This window comes from Herpailurus yagouaroundi, unplaced genomic scaffold, assembly GCF_014898765.1.
Source record: "Herpailurus yagouaroundi ecotype Mexico unplaced genomic scaffold, PumYag 201, whole genome shotgun sequence".
NCBI classification, from domain to species: Eukaryota; Metazoa; Chordata; class Mammalia; order Carnivora; family Felidae; genus Herpailurus; species Herpailurus yagouaroundi.
The window spans coordinates 5,007,221-5,028,453 of record NW_024412432.1 but is presented as its reverse complement, the minus strand read 5'-3'; the positions used below and the strand labels follow the sequence as shown (position 1 = coordinate 5,028,453).

Here is a 21,233-nt window from a genome sequence, read left to right as displayed (position 1 = left end):
AGGAAGGAAGGAAGGAAGGAAGGAAGGAAGGAAGGAAGGAAGGAAGGAAGGAAGGAAGGAAGGAAGTTTTATGGTCTTTTATCCATTTATCTATCAAAAGACATTAAGTTCATTTCTAAATCTTGTCTATTGTGAATAATGCTATAGGGAATATGGGTGTACAGATCTCACTTTAAGATAATTATTTCAATTCCTTTGGATATATATATACTCAGGAGTAGGATTGTTAGATCATATGGTAGTTGTATTTTTAATTTTTTGAGGAACCTCCATACTGTAGCTGTACCATTTTCACATTCCCACCAACAACGTTAAAGAGTTCCATTTCCTTCACAACCTTGCAACTACTTCCCATGTCTTGTCTTTTTGATAATAGCCATTCTAACAGGTGTGAGGTGATACAGTAAGTGGTTTTTATTTCCATTTCCCTGATGATTACTGATGTTGAGTACTTTATCATATACTATCAGCCATTTGTATGTCTTCTTTGGGAAAATGTTTATTCAGGTCCTTTGCCTAATTTTTAATTGGATTACTTGCTTTTGTACTCTTCAGCTGTGAGAGTTCTTTATATATTTTAGACAGTAGCTCATTCTCAGATATATGTTTTGCAAGTATCTTCTCCCATTCTGTAGGGCAGTAAATTGAAATTAAAACAGAATCTTTTTAGTTTGTCAAAATACCACTTGTTTATTTTAGCTTCCATTGCCTGTGCTTTTGGTGTCCTACCCAAGAAATCACTGCCAAGACCAATGTCAAAGATCTTTTTCCGTAAGTTTTCTTCTAGAAGTTTTATAGTTTCAGCTCTTATAATTAAGTCTTTGATCCATGTCAAGATAGTCTTTTGTGAGTGGTATAAGACAGGGGTCCAGTTTCGTTCCTTTGCATGTGGATATCCAGCCTTCCCAATACAATTTATTGAAAACAATGTCCTTCCCCCAACTGTGTATTCTTAACTGACCCCGTATGTGTGGGTTTATGTCTAGGCTATCGATTCTGTTCCACTAATCTATGTGCCCGCTTTATTTGAGTACCATCCTGTTTTGATTACTATAGCTTTGTAATAGTTTGAAATCCAGAACTGTGATGCCTCTCTAGCTTTCTTTCTCAGGATTGCTTTGGCTACCGGGGGGTCTTTTGTAAGTTCCATAAAATTTTAGAGTAATTTTTTGTATTTCTGTGAAAAATGCCATTGCAATTTTCATAGAGATTGCATTAAATCTGTAGATCACTTTGGGTAATACGGGCATTTTCACAATATTAATTCTTCCAATCCAAGAACACAGGATATCTTTCCATTTATTTGTGTCTTCTTTAATCTCTTTCATCAACGTCTTATAGTGTCCAGTGTACAGATCATTCAACTCCTTGGTAAATTTATCCCTATTTTGTTTTCAATGCTATTGTAAATAAAGCTGCTATCATCTCTTTCAGATAGTTTATTAGGTGTATAAAAATGCAACTGATTTTTGTGTATTTGATTTTGTATCCTGCAACTTTCCTGAATTCACTTATCAGTTCTAACAATTTTCTGGTGGAGGCTTTATATATATATAAAGTCTTTATATATTTTTCTGGTGGAGACTTTATATATGTATATATATATATGTGTGTATATATGTGTATATATATATATATGATCTTATATATATAAGATCATTTGTATATATAAGATTATCTGCAAACAGATAATTCTACGTCTCCCTTTCTGATTTGGAGGCCTTTTAATTATTTTTCTAGCCTAATCATTATAGCTAGGACATCCGGTATTCTGTTGAATAGAAATGGCCAGAGAGGACATCTCCGTCTTCTCCATAATCTCACAGGAAAAGCTGTTAACTTTTTACTATAGAACACAATATTAGCTGTGGACTTGTCATATATCACCTTTATTTATTATGATGAAGAACATTCTCTCTATACCTAATGTGTTAAAAGAGTTTTTATCATAAAGGATTTGAATTTTGCCAAATGCTTTTTCTGCATCTATTGCAATGATCATATTATTTTTATTCTTCATTTTGTTACTGTGGTATATCACATTTTGATTTCTGGATGCTGAAATGTCCCTGCATCCCAGAGATGAATCCCACCTGATCATGATATATGATCCTCTTAATTTGTTGTTAAAATCGGTTTGCTATTATTTTGCTGAGGATTCTGCATCTCTGTTCACACAGATACTGACCTGTGGAGGAGTGCCAACAAACCGACTCCACCTGCGGCCCTCCATCTTGGTCATGTCCAAGCAATGCCTCCCTCAGGGCCCAGTGGAGGTTAATGTATGCCCTGACCAGAATGCAGACAGGCTTGCTCTGAGCTTCCCTAAAGTGGTGCACAGATGGCACCATTTTAGATAACAGGTAGAGATCCTCCGGCGCACATATGGTGCCACATTAGATAACTACCCTTTGACCTCACCACGAATGCCCCTCACTCCATAAAAGCTGTAGATTAAGGTCTGGACTGGGCAAAAAATAGCTGTGTAGCAGCACCTAGACCGCCCACCTGCTCTCCTCAATAAGTTACCTTGAATAAAACTCTGTAAACGGTATGGAGTGGCTTACATAGTTTTCCTGGTCTCAAAGTGCCGTCTCAATCTGGAGGGTACTTCACTGTCCCATTTGAGGATGCACTTGCTTCTTCCAGCCTTTTCGGATTGGCTTGGGTGGGAAAGACTCTCACCTGAAAACAGCTGTGATGACAGAGGCTGGGGAAGATGTAGTATCTTTGCTCCCTGGCAAGGCACAGCAGCACAGTCCCCGTGCAGCTCCGTCAGCAGACACTGACTCTGAGGGTCTTCAGGTGGCAGCAGTAGCTAGGGCTGGAGGGTTCCTAAGAGGCAAAAGCTTCTAGGGCCTCCTTGTTCTCCTTGAGACAGACAACGTGGGAGAGCTCTGGGCAAGGGGCTCCCTCTCAGTCCCTGGTCTAGCATGCTAGCACTCAGAGCAGTAGCACAGCTGGGATCCCGGGGTCAGGCACGTGTGGAACCACCACCATGCCTGGTCCTAGGGCACAGGTGCCCTTGCTGCAGTGGTGGTGTCGGCTGTCAGAGCGTGCAGATCCCTTGTGGAAAACAAGCGTGGGTGTCTGGGGCTCCCCACAGTGACTCCAGCTGGTGGGGAGACGCAGCAGCAGCAGCTGCATGGGCTCAGAGCAACAGCTCCATCCCCAGAGAGTAAATGCAGCAGGCAAGACTCCGTGCAGCCCCATCAGCTTTGGTGCAGACCTGGAAGGCCTCAGCAGCAAAGGTGACCGACATCCACAGTGCGAAGGCGTCCTGGGGTTCTCCCGCTTCTTCCCCCCAGGGTGAGGTTTCTCGGAAGGAAACCCCACCTGGCGCTGCGCTGGTCTGGACCAAGAGATGGGGTAGTGCAGAGAAAACACTTCCCATACTTCGCTCTGTGGCCATCCTTGGATTTTGAGCTCTTCAGGGTTTTAAAAACACTCTTTCTCATGTATTTCCATCACTTTGTGGTTGGTTATTTATTGTTTTTGCTGTGTTTGTGGGGGTGATGAGCATTAGGACCTCCTGACCTTCCCTCTAGCTGACATCACCTTCTTCAAATTCCTTTGGACTTCCGTTTCCAACGTGCCTTCTTATGGTGAAGATTACAAACTCCTCCCTACCTCCCAAGTGTCTGTTCTCTCCTTCCCCTTAGTAACAGAGCCTCTGAGGTTTTGCTAGAGGTTATTGATTCTAGCCTCCCTCACAGTGGTTATAGACATATGATAAGTTTTTAGCCAAAAGTATGGGAGGCAAAGTGGTAAACACAAAATTCCAGGCCACATTCTTTAGAAAGAAAATTGCCCGTTCCAGTTTCTTTCATGACCATTTTCCACATGTACTTGAGGAAACCACCATAGGAGATGATGAAAACAAAGAGAACTGTTTCCTTTGATGATCTGTGAAACAGAGGCCTACTGCCCAGGCTTATCTGCCCATCTTCTGGATGAATATGTAAGAAAAAACAATCTTCTATCTTGTTGCAGTATAACAAAGCAGCTCTGGAGACAGAATACCTAATTCAAATCCGGGTCCTCTATTTACTAGCCATTTGACCTTGAGCAAGTTCCGTAAGTTGTGTCTCCATTTCCTCATCCATAAAATGAGTGTTGCTGGGAGCATTATACAGGCTAATACATAATGTGCCAGGCAAGAAGTATGTGCTATGAAAGTGTCTGTTACTATTATTGCCTGAGTGACTATGGTACTGTCCTAGGTCACTCTGTAACAGCAGCTCAATTCATCCTAATTAACACAGTCACCAAATTGCCGTAGGTTCCTTTGGAAATAGCAAAAAATTAACTATTCGTATTACATATATGTAGTAACCTGGGTCAACGTATGCCAATGTACTAATAGCAGTTAGCCATGGATAAACAAGGGAAGAACTGACATTCAGAGAATGAACTATAAGAGAGAAAGAAAGGGACTGAATTCAAGAAAGTCTATTGCAAACAAGAAAGATGACTGCCTGGATAGGGAGGAAAGAAAGTGCAGTTCAGTATCAGAGAGAAAATGTTTTTAATTTTTAACCAAATCTTTCAAATATTTTCCTTTACACGTCATTTTCCTTTGGTTTTCTGTTCCAGATGTGAAATGTCATTTAGCTTAGAGTGTCTGAGGCCTTCTTTTCTATTCTAATGAACAATATCAATCATTATAATTATACAATTAAAATCAGGGAATATAAATCAATCCTTGTTACTCGGTCTTCAAAATGTCCTTGGCTCATTTATACTAAAAACTAATAAAATACAGAGAAAAACTTAAATGCCTTTCAACAGGACACTAGTTAGATAAATTACATTATATCTATATGATGTAACAATTACAAGGAATGAGTCAGTACTTTTTGTAAGGTTTTGGAACGTATATTCCAAGGAGTTTATTTAGCTTTTGCTATTGCTCCTTAAATGTGATCCACTTTCCCTGTTTTCTAAATGGTTTTTTTTCCTGTATCTGCATACATAACCCAGGAAAGCTACTGAATTTTTACATGTATCTTCTAAACAGTACTTCAAGAACTTTTATCTTGTCTAAGATACATCTTCTTAACTGACTTGCTAGGATTTTCTACATAGACAGTAATATCCTCCACAGATACTGACAGTCACTGAAAGAGTAGGCTAAAGTTAAGACCCTTCCTTTCCCAGGCTTATGGATCTGCCCAGAGCTTTCAAAATGATGTTACTGAACAATGGTTGAGCAAGGCATTCTCTGACACTTCATTACTGTGTGTGATGTTGGCTATTGATCTGAGTTGGATAATATCCAGCTTGCCTGGGAAATATTCCTGGATTCCTTAAGAAATTTTATCTGAAACTAAGAATGATTTTTATTAAATCTCTTTGTGGCATTTAGCAAGGGACTCATTGGTTTTCTTCCTTTGACCTATTGTTAAATTCTATTAATTAAAATCTTAATATTACAATGAACTTACTTTTTAAAAAATAATCCTTAATTGTCATGAAAAATACAGCTCAATTCAATTTTCTAATATTTTAGGACTTTTATGTTTTCGTGAGTGACAATTATCTCCAGTTTCAGGTTATTCCTACCAGGCTTGGATTTCAGAACGAAGCTGCTTCTAAACTTTCCCTTTTATCCTATGCTCTGGAAAACAAAGCACAGGAAAGTTTCTTGAAAATTAAGATCAAGTCATCAGTGTCTGGGGTCTTCACTGAAGGCAACCTCACCTGCAGATTTTCTACTCTTTAGGTCAATTTTAGTTACTCACATTTGTCTAAAATATTGCCCATTTAAATCATATTTTGAAATGTATTAACAGGACTTATCTTTTGCATCCATTTGGATTGGATGAACTTCCTCAATTTTTTTTGCAAGAAAAATAACACTGTGTTTCCATGAACTTCTCCTTTTTAGTCAATGTTTACAGTGTTATCTATCTTTGCTCTAGTATTTATGACATACTTCTTATTATCTAATCTGTATGAAAAAATCCCTGCTGTCTTGTTTTAAACACTTGTTCGGTATAATACTGACTCTTCTGAGATGGGACTAACAGCTATACATCTGCCAATCTATTTAGTTTCAAGCTTTCCGTCCTGCTGTCTTAAGAGTCTCCAGAATGTATCAGCTACTTATACTCTAGAACCCAACCTGAGATTCTTCTCCTTTTAGTCAGAGTATTTTATCCACTTAGATATCTTATTACTAAAACTGATTTACTGGTTTTTGCTTTGTATTCAGCACTCTCAGGATTTCTGTGCATCTCTGAAGTCTCCTTGCTTTTCTAGAACAATAAATAGATCTCTTCAAGATTTTTTCTCAAGGGAAAAAAGTACATAATTTTATATAGAATGTCGAAGTGTTCACAGTCTCTGAACTCCATCCATGGATTCCTATGGTTCAATAGATCCCACACTAAAGATCCCTGTTTCAGATGTTAATTTTACATTTTAAAACCCATATCTGGGGGCGCCTGGGTGGCGCAGTCGGTTAAGCGTCCGACTTCAGCCAGGTCACGATCTCGCGGTCCGTGAGTTCGAGCCCCGCATTGGGCTCTGGGCTGATGGCTCAGAGCCTGGAGCCTGTTTCCGATTCTGTGTCTCCCTCTCTCTCTGCCCCTCCCCCGTTCATGCTCTGTCTCTCTCTGTCCCAAATATAAATAAACGTTGAAAAAAAAAAATTAAAAAAAAAACCCATATCTGAACCACTATTTCTATAATTATTTTAGAAATGCAAGAATAGTGTAATATTCCTAAGAATAGGAACTCCAACAATATAAATAATATAAATTATATGTAATATAAATATTATAAACTTTAGTTTATTTGTGTAAAAGACCCAGTTTGCTATAACTGAGGATTATGTATCTTTGGCCAAGAGTTTGTAGATGTATTTCAAAAGAATATTACAATTATCTAGTGTTACATAATTAATAATTTGTAATGTTTAATATAATTATTCTGCTACCATGTATTCTTAATTCATCACTGGCTGAACTGGAGTTATATTTCATATGATTACTTCAGAAAGGATACCTGGATAATCTACTTCCATACCATTATATACCGAAGAATATGTCACCTTCACATACAGAAGGAAACTAATAAGTTTTCAGAAATCTTGAATCAGGACTCTTCCCTTCAAATCTCTGTAGACGCTGCTTCACTATCTCTTGGTATTTAATGTTCTAGAGACTAAGTCTCAAGGTCAGCTCAGTTCCTTCATCAACAAATGTTACATGCACACAATCTGTGTCTAATAGATGCTGAGGATAAAATGAAGGGAAAAAACAACAGTCCTATCCTCATGGAACTTATATTCTAGCTGAGGAAGGTAAAAAATAATGAAAACTGTGGGTGCCTGGGTGGCTCAGTTAGTTAAGTGCCCGACTTTGGCTCAGGTCATGATCTCGTGGTTCATGAATCCGAGCCCCGCGTCGGGTTCTGCGCTGACAGCCCTGAGCCGGGAGCCTGCAGCCTGCTTCGGATTCTGTGTCTCCCTCTCTCTGCACTTGCCCCACTCATGCTCTTTCTCTCTCTCAAGAATAAACATCAAAAAAAAGTAATGAAAACTGTGATAAACATAATAATTAAGCCTGATACATGAAAAAGAATGGTAAACAGAAAGAAGGTATTTTCCTTGTGTCTGAACAGTTGTTGTTAAAACCCTCCTCTCACATCTTAATCACGAAGGCTTGTTAGTCAATGTAAATGTCCATTTTTACTTTAGTGATCCATTAGTCTGAGATGAAAAAGAAAAGGAGCCCTCAGGAAAGTATCATCTCTGTGTCATTTTTTCCCCATGTTTGCTGAATTCACTGCACTAGAAGTCGGTTTGCTCGACCTATGTGATTATTCTGGACACTGAATAAAGAACACTATGGGGTGTACCCTATATCCTATCCTCCTCCCAGTGTTACTACCTGCTATATCGACAGAAGTCTCCCCAGCTTTCTACCAGTTGCAACCACCACTTAAACCCCTGTAATTCTACACTGAGATACAGGACAGAAAAGGCTTCTAACTGCTCCTTGACTGTCCCTTCAAATAGGTGCTACTGGCACCTCAACTTGGAGTCTGAGAAGTTGCATTTACAGAAGGCTGAGTAGGGAGTTGATGCTCTTCTTTAATATGTTCGTATCTCCACCATGTTTGTTGCATGTTCCATATTTGATTTTGAGTTGTCTTGTTTTGTTTTGTTTTTTTAAGTAGGCTTCATGCCCAGTGCAGAGCCCAACGTGGGGCCTGAACTCATGACCCTAAGATCAAGACCTGAGCTGAGATCAAGAGGCAGTCGCTTAAGGGACTGAGCCATCCAGGCGCCCATGCATGTTCTGTTTGTTTCATGAGAATGCTTCTTTTACCTTGTTTTCACTTTTGGTACAGCTCTTACCCTATTTTTAAAGTCTGTGGTAATTTAAAATGCAATGGGAAAGAGAAATTAACTGTTTTCACTTCACAGTCTTACTCAAGTCCCTGACTTAGTTGTAGATTTTTAAACCTTTTAAAGGAAGTTGCTGAGTAATCCATTTTGATATTTTGTGTGGACTAAACTTGTACTTTAATAATAAAATGTTTTTTTTTAATTTTTTTTTTCAACGTTTATTTATTTTTGGGACAGAGAGAGACAGAGCATGAACGGGGGAGGGGCAGAGAGAGAGAGGGAGACACAGAATCGGAAACAGGCTCCAGGCTCTGAGCCATCAGCCCAGAGCCTGACGCGGGGCTCAAACTCACGGACCGCGAGATCGTGACCTGGCTGAAGTCGGACGCTTAACCGACTGCGCCATCCAGGCGCCCCTAAAATGTTTTTTTAAATAATATCTTAACAGTATACTCTGTGGCATATACCACTAATAAATATATATCAAGAATAATAAAATTAATTATAATTACCTGGAAAATCTCTTAAATCATTTATTTCAAGTAACTGCTTTTAAATATAAAACATCTTCCATTTGTTTTTGCAAAAAGGTAACTGACAAGAAAATACTTTAGAAATTCTATCAATAGCCTAGACTACATTCTCTTTTCCATTTTGCTAGGTCTTAACCCCCCCCCCCCCCCCAAAGATCTTTTTCCCCACATTAAGAAATTAAACTCTTACTTCTTTTACTATGTTCTCAGCATTGTACTGAAAACGACAAACAGCCAACTTCTGATCATTTCATTATTTTCACTCGGGTAAGTCATGTGCAAGTTTTACTTAGCATAAACCATAACATTTTTGGCGATTAGGTATTCTTGACTTTAAAAGAATGAAGGCTCATCAAAAAGTTATAAACGTAGGCCCAAATATAATTACCTAAACATTTAATGTTACGTTCTTATCCTGTGAAAATTTATTTAAACTATGAAATAGTGCTCCTATATGTAATGCATAAATTTTTTCAAATTTGAATTTACATAAATGTAATATTCCACACTACTTCCCTTAATTATCAGACTTCAATTTCTTATATTTAAAGAAATATTTAACTAAAACATAATATGAAAGTTTACTGTGTGTATGTAGGCCTTCTCTTATTGAGGAACTAGAAACAAGAAATAAAAAGTCAACAGTCACACAATTCCAAGAACCACTGAAAGCCAGCAGTAAATATGTCATCTTACCTTCAGGGGGTAAACTGTAGAGCTGGGCCACAGGCCCAGTCACAGGAATAACCGGCAACTGGAAATGGAAAGAACTTTTAATCGTTGGGAGTGGCAGGCGATTTTTAGGAAAACACTTCCTCATTATTAGACTGGAGGTGTTGACAAGAGGATCAAGGGTCCTAACTGCCAAACATTCCTGTTTTTTAAGAAAAAAAAGAAAGAGAAAAGAAAAAAGGTAATATGCCTTTGGTGAATAACTGAACCAATTTTACATTACTTCATAAAGTAATACATCAATAAATTTCAAGAGACAAATATCACAAAAAAAAGTATTTTTTTTTATTATAAAATAGCTTTGGCTATTCAGAAGGGTCTCTTCATAAATAAGAACTTCAAATGGCAAATTTAGTTAATACTTTTCTCAAAATATTTTAACTAAGCAAAAATCAGTACCATCTTTGGCACCAAAGTCACTGAAGTATATCAACCCCTTTTTACCCCTGGTTTCAGTTACCCATGGTCAAGTCTGGTCCAGAGCCAATGATCTTCCTTCTGACCTAAGGTCAACTGTCAGAAGGTCAATATTAGCCCTAATGCTACAACACGACATAACTACATCACTCACCTCCCTTCATCTCATCACACAGGCATTTTATCATCTCATGTCATCCTAAGACAGATGAGTGCAGTACAGTAAGATATTCTGAGAGAGAGGGACCACATTCACTTTTTATTACAGTATATTGTTGTAGTTGTTCTATTTTATTATTAGTTGTTACTTTATAATAGGTATGTATAGTATAGGAAAAAACACATCATATATATAAGGTTGAGTACTGTCTCAGGTTTCAGGCATCTAAGCCAGGGGGTCTTGGAATGTATCCCCCACAGATAAGGGGGGGCTACTGTGCCAAGTAATATTTATGAGTAAAATTTATAAATATAAATATTTATATTTACTTAGCAAGCCTAGGGCATAAAATAAAAATTCTTTTTAATGTAAGGGAAGAAGGGGAAAAAAAAGCATTAAGTAAAAAACACAGTAAGAGAGAAAGGTGTAAGAAATAAAAAGGAATGTGCATTAGCTAAGCCTGTCTCAGAACTGTATCAGTTATCATACAATAGCACCTCGATAAGCTGGCTCTTCAGCTTATAAAAAAAACAAGTAGCCTGAATACCACGATTTTAAGTTTCAATAGTTTTAATTTGCTGTCCTGGTATCTGATCTTGAGAAGGACTAATGAACAGGGAATTTGAATCTATAACATATAACACTGTTATTATTATTACTGACAGCTGGCATTTAGATAGCACTTTGATATCCCATAAAATTTTCAATACAAATTTTCACATCTAGCCTGTCGGAACAGATGAGAGATTAAGGCTCAGACATGTTAAGTGACATAAACAAAGCCACTCAACTCTTTCTAATATACCAATTATCCATCACTGTCTATATTAAGAATAGTAAATACAAGTGCATATGATTGATGTGGAAAAGAAAAAGCTTAGGGTAAACGTAAATCGTGTGTTCAGATATCTTAACTACTGCCACGTAGAAAGAGACTTGTGTGTTAAGACCGAGAGGGCACAACCAAGATAATGGCTGCAATTTTCAAAAAGACAGATTTCTTTCTAATAATTATAACCTTCTAAAAACAAAAGGGTTGCACTGTAACATCCCCATTGCCCAGAGCTGACAGTCCTCTTGCTAAGCCTTTTGTCAAGAAGGTTTATGGTTAAGCTGGCTGGCAGGACTAGGATTCCTAACTCCAGGGTTCACTTTTGTACCTTCTCTATGTAAAAATGCTCTATCCAAAAGGAAAACATTGACAGCACTCAGAGGCAACAGAACTATCTTACCAGCTGTAAAGGATCCATAAATACCTTATGAGGGGAACATGCAAAACTGAGTGCAGTCAACTGCACATCTTAGAAAACATGGCTATATGGAGTCCCTTCCTGCCCAGTGGATGGATTTAGACATACATCGTCCTTTTTACCTATGAGGAAAAAATCTTATATTGTGGAGATATGCACAGGGCACTTTCTCCAACTCACTGTGAGGTCACGTGAGAAATGACTGCACCTTTTGGTTTTCAGATTTTTTTCTTAAACATATTTATCATACTTTTGTATTTATAGAAATACTAACTTTCTTAAGAACGAAATATTAACACATAACCAGGAAGAAAACAAAAAACTCACTTGTGAAGTGTTATAGAGAATTTTCATCCCATTGGCATCTATAAATGCTTTTCTTCCCAACTTGATGTTTGTAACACTTTTTAAACTCTGTAAAATTCCTTTCCGAATGAGCATGTTTCTATGCCGGTTATCATGGCGGTGCCAATCTACATAAATTGTTAAAAGGACTTGGACATATCCTCTGTCTACAGCTCTCCTGGCGTTTGTTTCTTTAACAAAAGAAAATTGAGAAAGAATATTTTTTAAATGACAAGAGAAACTGTTTGAATAAATCAAATTAAAAATACCGCTACAATCTTGTAATGAGTTCTTATAACTTTTTTTCCAAAAAGAAAAAAATATGTAGGAGCCACACATTTATTCTTTTTATCTAACAAAATAAAAGGTTCAGATGACTACATTTTCCAGAAAGCTGCCCAATATATTGTTTTATGGTTAATAAATATCAAAATATCTTTAATACAATTAGGGCTACATCTTTTTAAACGTGAATACTAAAGTTTCATGTAGTTTAAAACTTAAACCAACTTTGATTACAGTGAATATATAAGCCTTTACCTTACTAGCTGTGAGTATGATTTTGTTAAAAGACATTATCATTATTGTAAGTCCTATCATAAACCTTGTGTTTCCACTGAAATTAACTCCATTGGATTGTAGCTTCAATTAATACTATAATACAGTATTACAATCTATATGTGTTTCCAATGAAATCAACTGCTTCAATTACCCCCACAACTACATAAATATCCATGCAATAACAATGGTAAGTTAAAAATACTTATACAACTTGGGAGCGCCTGGGTGGCTCAGCCAATTAAGCATCAGACTCAACTACAGCTCAGGTCATGATCTCACAGTTCCTGAGTTCGAACCCCACCTTGGGTCTGCGCTGACAGCACAGAGCCTGCTTGGGATTCTGTCTCCTTCTCTCTCTGCCTCTCCCCTGTTTGCTCTCTCTCTCTCTCTCAAAAGAAAAAAAAAAAAATACTTACACAACTTTTAGTAAATGTTTTAGAAATGTAAGGAGCACATTACTGCTTTCTGATCATTAATTGTTTAATGTAATAAAAACTACATTAAAGAGCTTTTTTGTAAATGGTCACTTTTACTGGGGTAGAATTAACAGAAATCTACAAAGTTGATCTACTTTATTATTTTTAAAGTGTTACTATTTTAGATTATTAACCAAAAGGGTACATTTCACTAGAATAGCAGTAGGGGAATCCTATCATAGCAACATCCTGAGCCACCCATCGCCACATAGGTAGGCCATTGATAAGAGCACAAAATAATGTGGAATACCAACCCATTGATTGGTTGGTATTTAATTATTTAATTACTTAGCTTCTTTAATTACAAAGAAATTCCAATCTCTTCCTAAGTTTACCGCCTGCCTCATGGCATAGGCACTAAGATAACAGTAATGTTCTGCTGCTTTTAGTTACCTGAAAGAATTACTACAGCTTCCAAATGTGCTAATACGTACCTAAAACATAAAGATACTGAGATCAACAAACTTATTAATGCCCTATCAGAAGGCATTAGAGAGCTGGAAGAAATTCATGTGGGGAGTGAAGCCTTCTTGTGTAAAAGCTTTAAAAACCTCTATTGTGTCTTGAAGAGTTTGTCGGCCAAAGCTGTGGCTATTTACAAAATCAGTTCAATAGTTTTGACTAACAGGAGTTTCGTGTACTGTAAGGGAATACATACTTTGTTTACACCACCTGGAATATATAAGCCTTTCCTTTCGTTTACTGTCTGTGAATACGATTTTTCTTACAAGACATTATGATCACTGTAACACCTATTACAAAACGTGGTTTTCCACTAGAATTTCCAACAGCCTAAACGGTATTTATATGAAATAATTTAAATTCTTTATTAAAGATCAAATAAGAAACCTGCCCATAATTCAAACACAGGTGCTGAGTGAAGAGAAGTGAACAGAGCTATCTGCAATCTGCAACTGAGCACAACTAAAAAGTTTAGTAAAGGGCTTTTTATTCATGTGTTCAGGATACCTAACTCAAAATCAGCCTATGTCTCTTCTTCCCTCTCTGGTTAAAAGAAATTCAGGTTCCCCTTCAGACTGCAGCATCTCATCTATACTCTAGCGATGGCACCCAAGTGCCTGTCATTCTGCACTGGGCATGAATCCAGGTTCTTTGCTTTACACTCACACAGGCTTATTACAGTAATCTCATTTACCCTTTTAAAGTAAATTACTGCGCCCTCCAAAAAAAGCAGTTAAAAAAAAAAATCAATGGGTAAGAATGTTCCAAAATGCCACAGTGCATTTAAAAACATGCAGTGTGCTACTAAATATGCATTTAAGAATATGCAGTGTGCACTATCCTTCTAGTGCCATGTGCCATATGAAAACATGTTAGATAGGAACTAGACTCATCCTAGTCACATTTTTACCTGATGGGGTAAAAGGATATGTTTGCCCACCATAGTCCTTTGAAGGAAGAGGGAGTAAAAGGAAGAATACTTTTTAAAATGGAAGATACCAGATTTCAGTCATCTTAACCAATTCCTACAAATAATTGGAACTTATGAGGGCGTTTTTACTGACTTAGTGATTTTGTCATCAGTGATTCTGAAAATTAGTAAGCTTCAGTTTTAATAGCTATTTTAATCTATTCTAAATCAAAAACGTATGCCTATATTAATTTAAAAATTAATCTTTAAATAACAATTTGAACCACAAAGTCAGGGCAAAACAAAGCAAGGCTACAACTATCTTTGAAAATTAACCCAAGTATTCTGATCTTGGTCTAAAGTTTATCCTATCAAATATGGAAATAAAGCTACATGGCTAATCTAATTGAGTACTACACATTTCATTTTAAAGATAAAACGGTTAACTGAATTTTATATTCTCTGGTATGTAATACTAACACCTAAGTGACTTTTTAAATAAATCATTGCCAAACACCAGATTTTCAAACAATTAATCATTTGCTACTGTTCAAATGAACAACTCTGGTCATTCAAATCTAAAGGCAACCTAGTCGTACCCTTGATTAGACAGTTTTGGGGGAAAATAAGATAGAAAGCCATAACACATATCCTTAGGACTAAATGTTACTGTGGTCAAAACGTTAACTTAGTCAAGCAATGAGACTGGAAGTGCTAACAAAAATTACTAATTAAAAAGCAGATACTGAGTATCTTAGAGAAAATATATAATGTAGATAAATTACTTTCCAAAGGAACTGTATCATGAGACACATTTACTCCAAATGCTTAAATTCTGAAGATCAGAAAACAGTTGCTTTAGTTTGTAAATGAATTTAGGAAACTGTTAATTTACATTAAGTCACTTTTTAATGATATAAACTTGAATTTGATAGAAATAAAATTTCTAATAGGAGGTTTCTACATGAAAATTGTGTGTTCGATATAGTAGAGACAGAGTTGTTCGAAATATTTTCATAGTAAATATCCTCAATACCATGTTACCTTCACTTTTTAAAAGACGATACTTAGGTAATAGTCACATATCACTTTCTTCTATTGACAAGATTTTATGTTTACATAATGAACTTATAAAAAGGAACCCCATGTACTTGAAAAAATTCCATAAGTGTACTGAACTATACTATATAATAGCTCAATAAACATAAATGACATTAGCTAGGACATATATCGATCAACCATATGAAAAATCAACTTTGACATTTCATTATCACAAACCAGCTTTATAACTACAGACTAAATCTACATTTCGAGTTTCTTTAACATAGTAGAATACTTGGAAAAATAGTATCTAGTATTTCTAGTATTTAAAAACTTACTTGATTTTAGCAATGCAGCAAGAGTGTCTAAAGCAACCCTGTCAACGTGAGAAAACACAAACAACAACAAAACTAGTAAAATTAATCTACAATAGTAAATTCAGACATCTTTTCAGATAAGTAATTATTATCTATTCCAAAAGTCATTCCTGTTATAGTCAATTACATATGGTCTTTCTCTGTATGGACCTCTCCCTTTAGGTTAAAATCGAATAGGAGGAAGATTGAAATATTAATAGGCAAGCACCAAAAAATATTTTTAAGGAAGAAAATTAACAACATTTTAGTCTTTATATCAGAGATTAGATGAACAGACTCAATTATTGTACTTGTATCTGACCCTGACAGTTCTCAAAATGGCAATATTAAGAATCAGAGGCCTTGATTCACAAAAATTTTAAAGAAGTGTTAACACAAATAAAATTCTTAACTACAAAACTCTACAGATGTTCATAGTTACCTGACTTAAAATTATTTTAGCTCTATCACACAATAATCCTAATATTTAAAGTGATAACAAATGTAAACTATTTTTAGAACTGGGAGGTTGGGGGGGAAGTATGAGACGTTAGCATTTTTCAGCCATAAGGCATCAAAGAAAATAATGAACCTAATTAATACCTCAAAAACTCTTACTGCCTATTAAAGGACAGAGGAATTGCCCAGAGACTTAAAAGTACTTATATTTTCTTTGAACATAAATACTCAAATACACATAGTAAAATCAACTGCCATTAATCAGCTTTAAAAATACACAGAACATCACTGTGGAAAATCCTAGAATCAAATACTTTTTTAAATAAGTTACTGAAAACTTGGCACTTGATTTCAGTAACTTTAAAAATATAAGGCTACATACAGCATACAGTACCTCTTAGTAAGACTTCAAAAACTATCATTAATTTGCATAAAAATATGCACTTTGTCAAACTTAAGCACGTCGCTCATCATTAAGCATTTGTTGAATGCCTACTAGACACCCAGAGTAGCCAGTTTCTTCATTGGGATCAAATCAGCAAACTTCTCTCTTCCACACTTTTACAGTCTAGATACTGTGATAGAATGTACACACCTGTGAAAAAACTACTCAAGAAATGAAAACCAGAAACAAAGCAATGAAGGAAAAGCTGCACACATTAGTGTAAAGGCGACACGGAATGCCCAGAGTATTTGTTTAAAGGTAAAGAGCACAGCTGAGTGGGAGACTGAGGATGGATACTGGTTCATGGTAAAATGTGCAGCAATGATCTAGGACTAGGCACAGAGTAAGTGCTCATTTATAATAAGTGCTCATTAACAGCCATACTTTGGTTTATTGACACAAATAAAGCAACGATATAAAGCTTTATTTAAGATGACATTCATAAAAAGGAAAACAAAAGCATATGCTTTAAAAAATGCTACAAATTCGTACTCGTTATTTTCTCAAAACAATGTGAAGTTTTCATAATGGTGAGTTAAAATTAAATGAAAATTATAAAATTAAATACTGAATTTTCATAGCACTAAATCATCAGTAAGAAACGTTCCATAACCTCATAATTACGTAATAAAATGTACACAAGACTTTAAAACAGAAATAAGGGTGGCTTTGAAATTGGTCAAAATTAAAACACAGAACTAAAGGGATACTCCAAGGGAAATGCCAATACGAAGTACAAAATAGAAAAGAAGAGATAAGTGCCAGAAATTATTATAGGTGCCTCATATATGTGTTTTCTAGTTAATTCTTAAAACAATCCTGGTCCATAGAACTGGCACATTTTATGGATAAAGAAACCAAAGATTTCAGAATATAATGTGTCTAGGGTCCCATAAAAACTAGGTGCTATGAAAAATGAGTAATACAGGCCTCTTGTTGAGAAAGAAAATTATGAAATCAGAAATACTGGTTTCCTCCAAGAAAGATGTTGAAATCCTAACCCCCAGTACCTCAGAACGTGACCTTATTTGGAAACATCGTCACTGCAGGTGTAATTAGTTTAAATGAGATCATACTGGAGTAGTGGCCCTTAATCCATCATGATTGGTGCCCCTATAAGAAAAGGGGAGACTATCTGAAGACAGACACACAAGAAGAGAACACCACGTGAGGAGAGAGGACAAGATTGAAAAGCGGCAGCTACAAGCCAAGAAACACCAAAGACTGCCAACAAACCACCAGCTAGAAAGCGGGGAAGGATTCTCCCACAAAGGTTTCAGACGGAGCAGTGGCCCTGCTGAAAGGGTGATTGTGGACTTCCAGCCTCCAGAACTATGAGACCATAAATTTCTGTCATTTGAAGCCACAAAATTTGTCCTAGGTACTTTGTTACAACAGTTCTAGGAAACAAATACAATCACTTAGCTGCAATCACTTGCAATGACTTAATCTACTGTTAAGTCTTTATTCAAAATATAAAAATCCTAGAGTACTGTTAGAGAAACAGTCTTTCTTTCTTTGAACCAAATAAAAGTGTCTCTGACAGTTTCTAATCCTTAAATTACATGTGTTTTGGGTTCATGTTTATTCTTCAATACTGGCAAAACTGGGATGTGAACCCAGTTCTTTCTGCTGCCAAAGCCCATCATGCTTGTTCCACAGCTGCACTACATTAAAAGAAATTATGAAGTTCAGTGCAAAGTCCTCTTGATGTTTTTACCAAAATGTCATTTAAAAGGTTATTTTTAAAACCTTCAGCACAAAAAAATTCTGGAATTCTCTGACACGTGTAAGTCAATACAAATTTATAATATAAAACTTACAAAAGAATTTTAGAATAACAGATTTATTGAAATGCACAGTTTATATTATGTTAACTGATTAGAATTTTTCAGTTTCACTATTTTATACTTCCTCATATATTTTCCCAATCTTCCTATGTCCCAAACAGAATAATACAACCAACAATGAATGGCTTAAAAAGCTGCCTATGGCTTATTCCTTTAGGAGCAGTAAAGGAAGAAAGCTTTAGCTCCAGGTTCTCATGAAGTCACATTTCCTTTAAATTAGGGGCTCAATCCTTATCAGGACATTCAAGAACCCACTGCGCCCTAAGTTGCTTCCTTCTGGATTAACAGTGTATATATCTAAAACCTAAAATTGGAAACGGAAGGAAATCCTCAAGGGCCGCACTACCGTTCAAACATAAATAATAACCCTAATCTTATTCCTCTAAACATGGAGCATTATTTCAGAGGAGGAAGAACAGCAAAACAAATGTTCTATATGTCAAAATTTTATAATTAAGGGAGAGACCCTAAGATTATTAAAAATGATAAAGACATCGAGATACTGATACTCAGCCAATGAATTGTTTATTGTTTTTAAAGTAAAAATAAAGTAAAAAATTTGTTTTTTGTTTTTAAATATAAATACAGGAAGGAATGAAGGGATAATTTACATAGCTCTATTCCTTGCTTAGAAGTTTATACCCACTATTTCTACATAATTTTGGATATACTCCCATATTGGATATTCTAATGACATTTGTGAAATGTTCTGTTTCTCCTAGGAACATTTTATATTAGATTTGGTAACTGGTTAGAATAGACTAATGTAGACTTTAAGAATGAGATCAAAACCATGAGATAAAAGATAAATTAAAAAGTACTTTAGGAGCGCCTGGGTGGCTCAGTCAGTTAAGCATCCGACTTCAGCTCAGGTCATGATCTCGGCATCTATGAGTTCAGGCCCCACGTTGGGCTCTGTGCTGACAGCTCAGAGCCTGGAGCCTGTTTCAGATTCTGTGTCTCCCTCTCTCTGCCCCTCCCCCGCTCACGCTCTGTCTCTGAAAAATGAATAAACCTTAAAAAAAAATTTTTTTTAAGTACTTTATAGGTCAAGGAGAGAAATGGCATATAAATTAAAAAATAAAGAATATACTTTTAGTACTAAAATTCACTCACACCCTCATTACTACATTAGTTATCGAAACTAACTACACTGCACTCATAGGCACTGTGATCATTATAAGAATCATCTCGGGGTGCCTGGGTGGCTCAGTCGGTCGAGTGTCCTGCTTCAGCTCGGGTCATGATCTCGCGGCTTGTGGGTTCAAGCCCTGCGTCAGGCTCTGTGCTGCCAGCTCAGAGCCTGGAACCTGCTTTCGATTGTGTGTGTGTGTGTGTGTGTGTGTGTGTGTGTCTCTCTGCCCCTCCTCTGCTCATGTGTGCGCACGTGCTCTCTCTCAAGAATAAACATTTAAAAAATTTAAAAAAGAAAAAAAAAAGAATCATTTCATTAAATCCTCAAACCAAACTTCTGATGTAGGGGTCCATGTTACCATTTACAGACAGGAAACCGGGGCTTAAGTAAGGTAACCTACTTCGTACCTAGAGCCAGTCAATGACATGCAAATCCAGTTCCACCTGCCTCCAGAGCCCACTCACTACACTACACCAATTCTATAAGTTGGCTTTACTAATTGTGATACAACCATTTTCTTTGTTTTGTTACATTTCATGAGATGCTCTAGGACTGTGTATGATCTCTGCATAAGTAAATATGTTAAGACATCCCACCAAACAATATTTAATGAATAATCATATGCACAAGTCAGCTCCATTTTCTAAAAGGGTAAAAGCTGAAATATTTGACCTTTATTTAAAAAGAGTGGAAAGACTGGAAATGTTCTGAACTTATTTGTAAAATTTGGTAAAATAGTTGATGTGGATAAATTCTTTCTCATAAAAGAACCATAGCTAATAAAAGTATAAAGAATGAGAAAATTAGAAAAGTCACTATTCTGCAACCCCTAAAGAAATAATGGATCTAGACAGTGTCATGAAATACTGCTAAATTATTAGGTGGAAAGTAGAGCCATCACCTAAACTCAGTGATCTCAAGTGGTACAAAACAGAGTAGCCAGCACATCTGAAACCTTTTGATCAGAAAAAATGAACCCAAATCTAATCAATCCTCTAGCTCTATCAGTCTACAGGAAATTCAAGGGACATACCTACATGTTAAAGGACCCCAGGATACAGTCATCTTAATCCAGAATGTTGGGACAACCTACAAGACATCACCCAGGTCCTTCAACAAATAAATAAAACAGAACCAAAAAACAGGGGAACTGTTACTGATTGTTAAAGATTATGAGACACAGCAATCAAATAAAATGTACAGATCTTATTTGGATCCTGATTGGAACAAGTCAACTGTAAAAAAGACATTTCAAAGACAATCAGAAAGCATCAGGGGCGCCTGGGTGGCTCAGTCGGTTAAGTGTCCAACTTCTGCTCAGGTCATGATCTCAGTTTGTGGGTTCGAGCCCCGTGTCAGGCTCTGTGCTGACAGCTCAGAGCCTGGAGCCTGTTTCAGATTCTGTGTCTCCCTCTTTCTCTGCCCCTCCCCTGTTCACGCTCTGTCTCTGTCTCAAGAATAAAAACATTAAAAAAAAATTTTTAAATAAAGGAAGTATCAGATGATATTAAGGGATTATTAATATTGCTGGACAATGAAACAATATTCTGGAAACACTAAAAGGAAAAAGTTGTGTCTGATGATAATCATACTAAAGAATTCACAGAACAAATGTTACAGCCAATATTTGCTTCAAAATACAGAAAGAGAGAAAGAGAGAGAGAAAGAGAGAAAGAGAGAAAGAGAGAAAGAGAGAAAGAAAGAAAGAAAGAAAGAAAGAAAGAAAGAAAGAAAGAAAGAAA

At 36.3% G+C, this 21,233-nt stretch overlaps 1 protein-coding gene across 4 annotated transcripts in view; it reads right to left on the bottom strand.

The window, feature by feature from the left end:
• AGTPBP1 (ATP/GTP binding carboxypeptidase 1) overlaps nt 1-21,233 on the bottom strand; it is a 167,430-nt gene that overhangs the window by 88,542 nt on the left and 57,655 nt on the right. For all 4 annotated transcript variants that reach the window (XM_040450284.1, XM_040450283.1, XM_040450281.1 and 1 more), the window contains exons 9-11: nt 15,585-15,622; nt 11,779-11,987; nt 9,589-9,766 (exon numbers count right to left, since the gene is read on the bottom strand). In XM_040450284.1, coding sequence (XP_040306218.1) covers nt 9,589-9,766; nt 11,779-11,987; nt 15,585-15,622 — 425 coding nt within the window. The remainder of the gene's footprint in view (nt 1-9,588; nt 9,767-11,778; nt 11,988-15,584; nt 15,623-21,233) is intronic.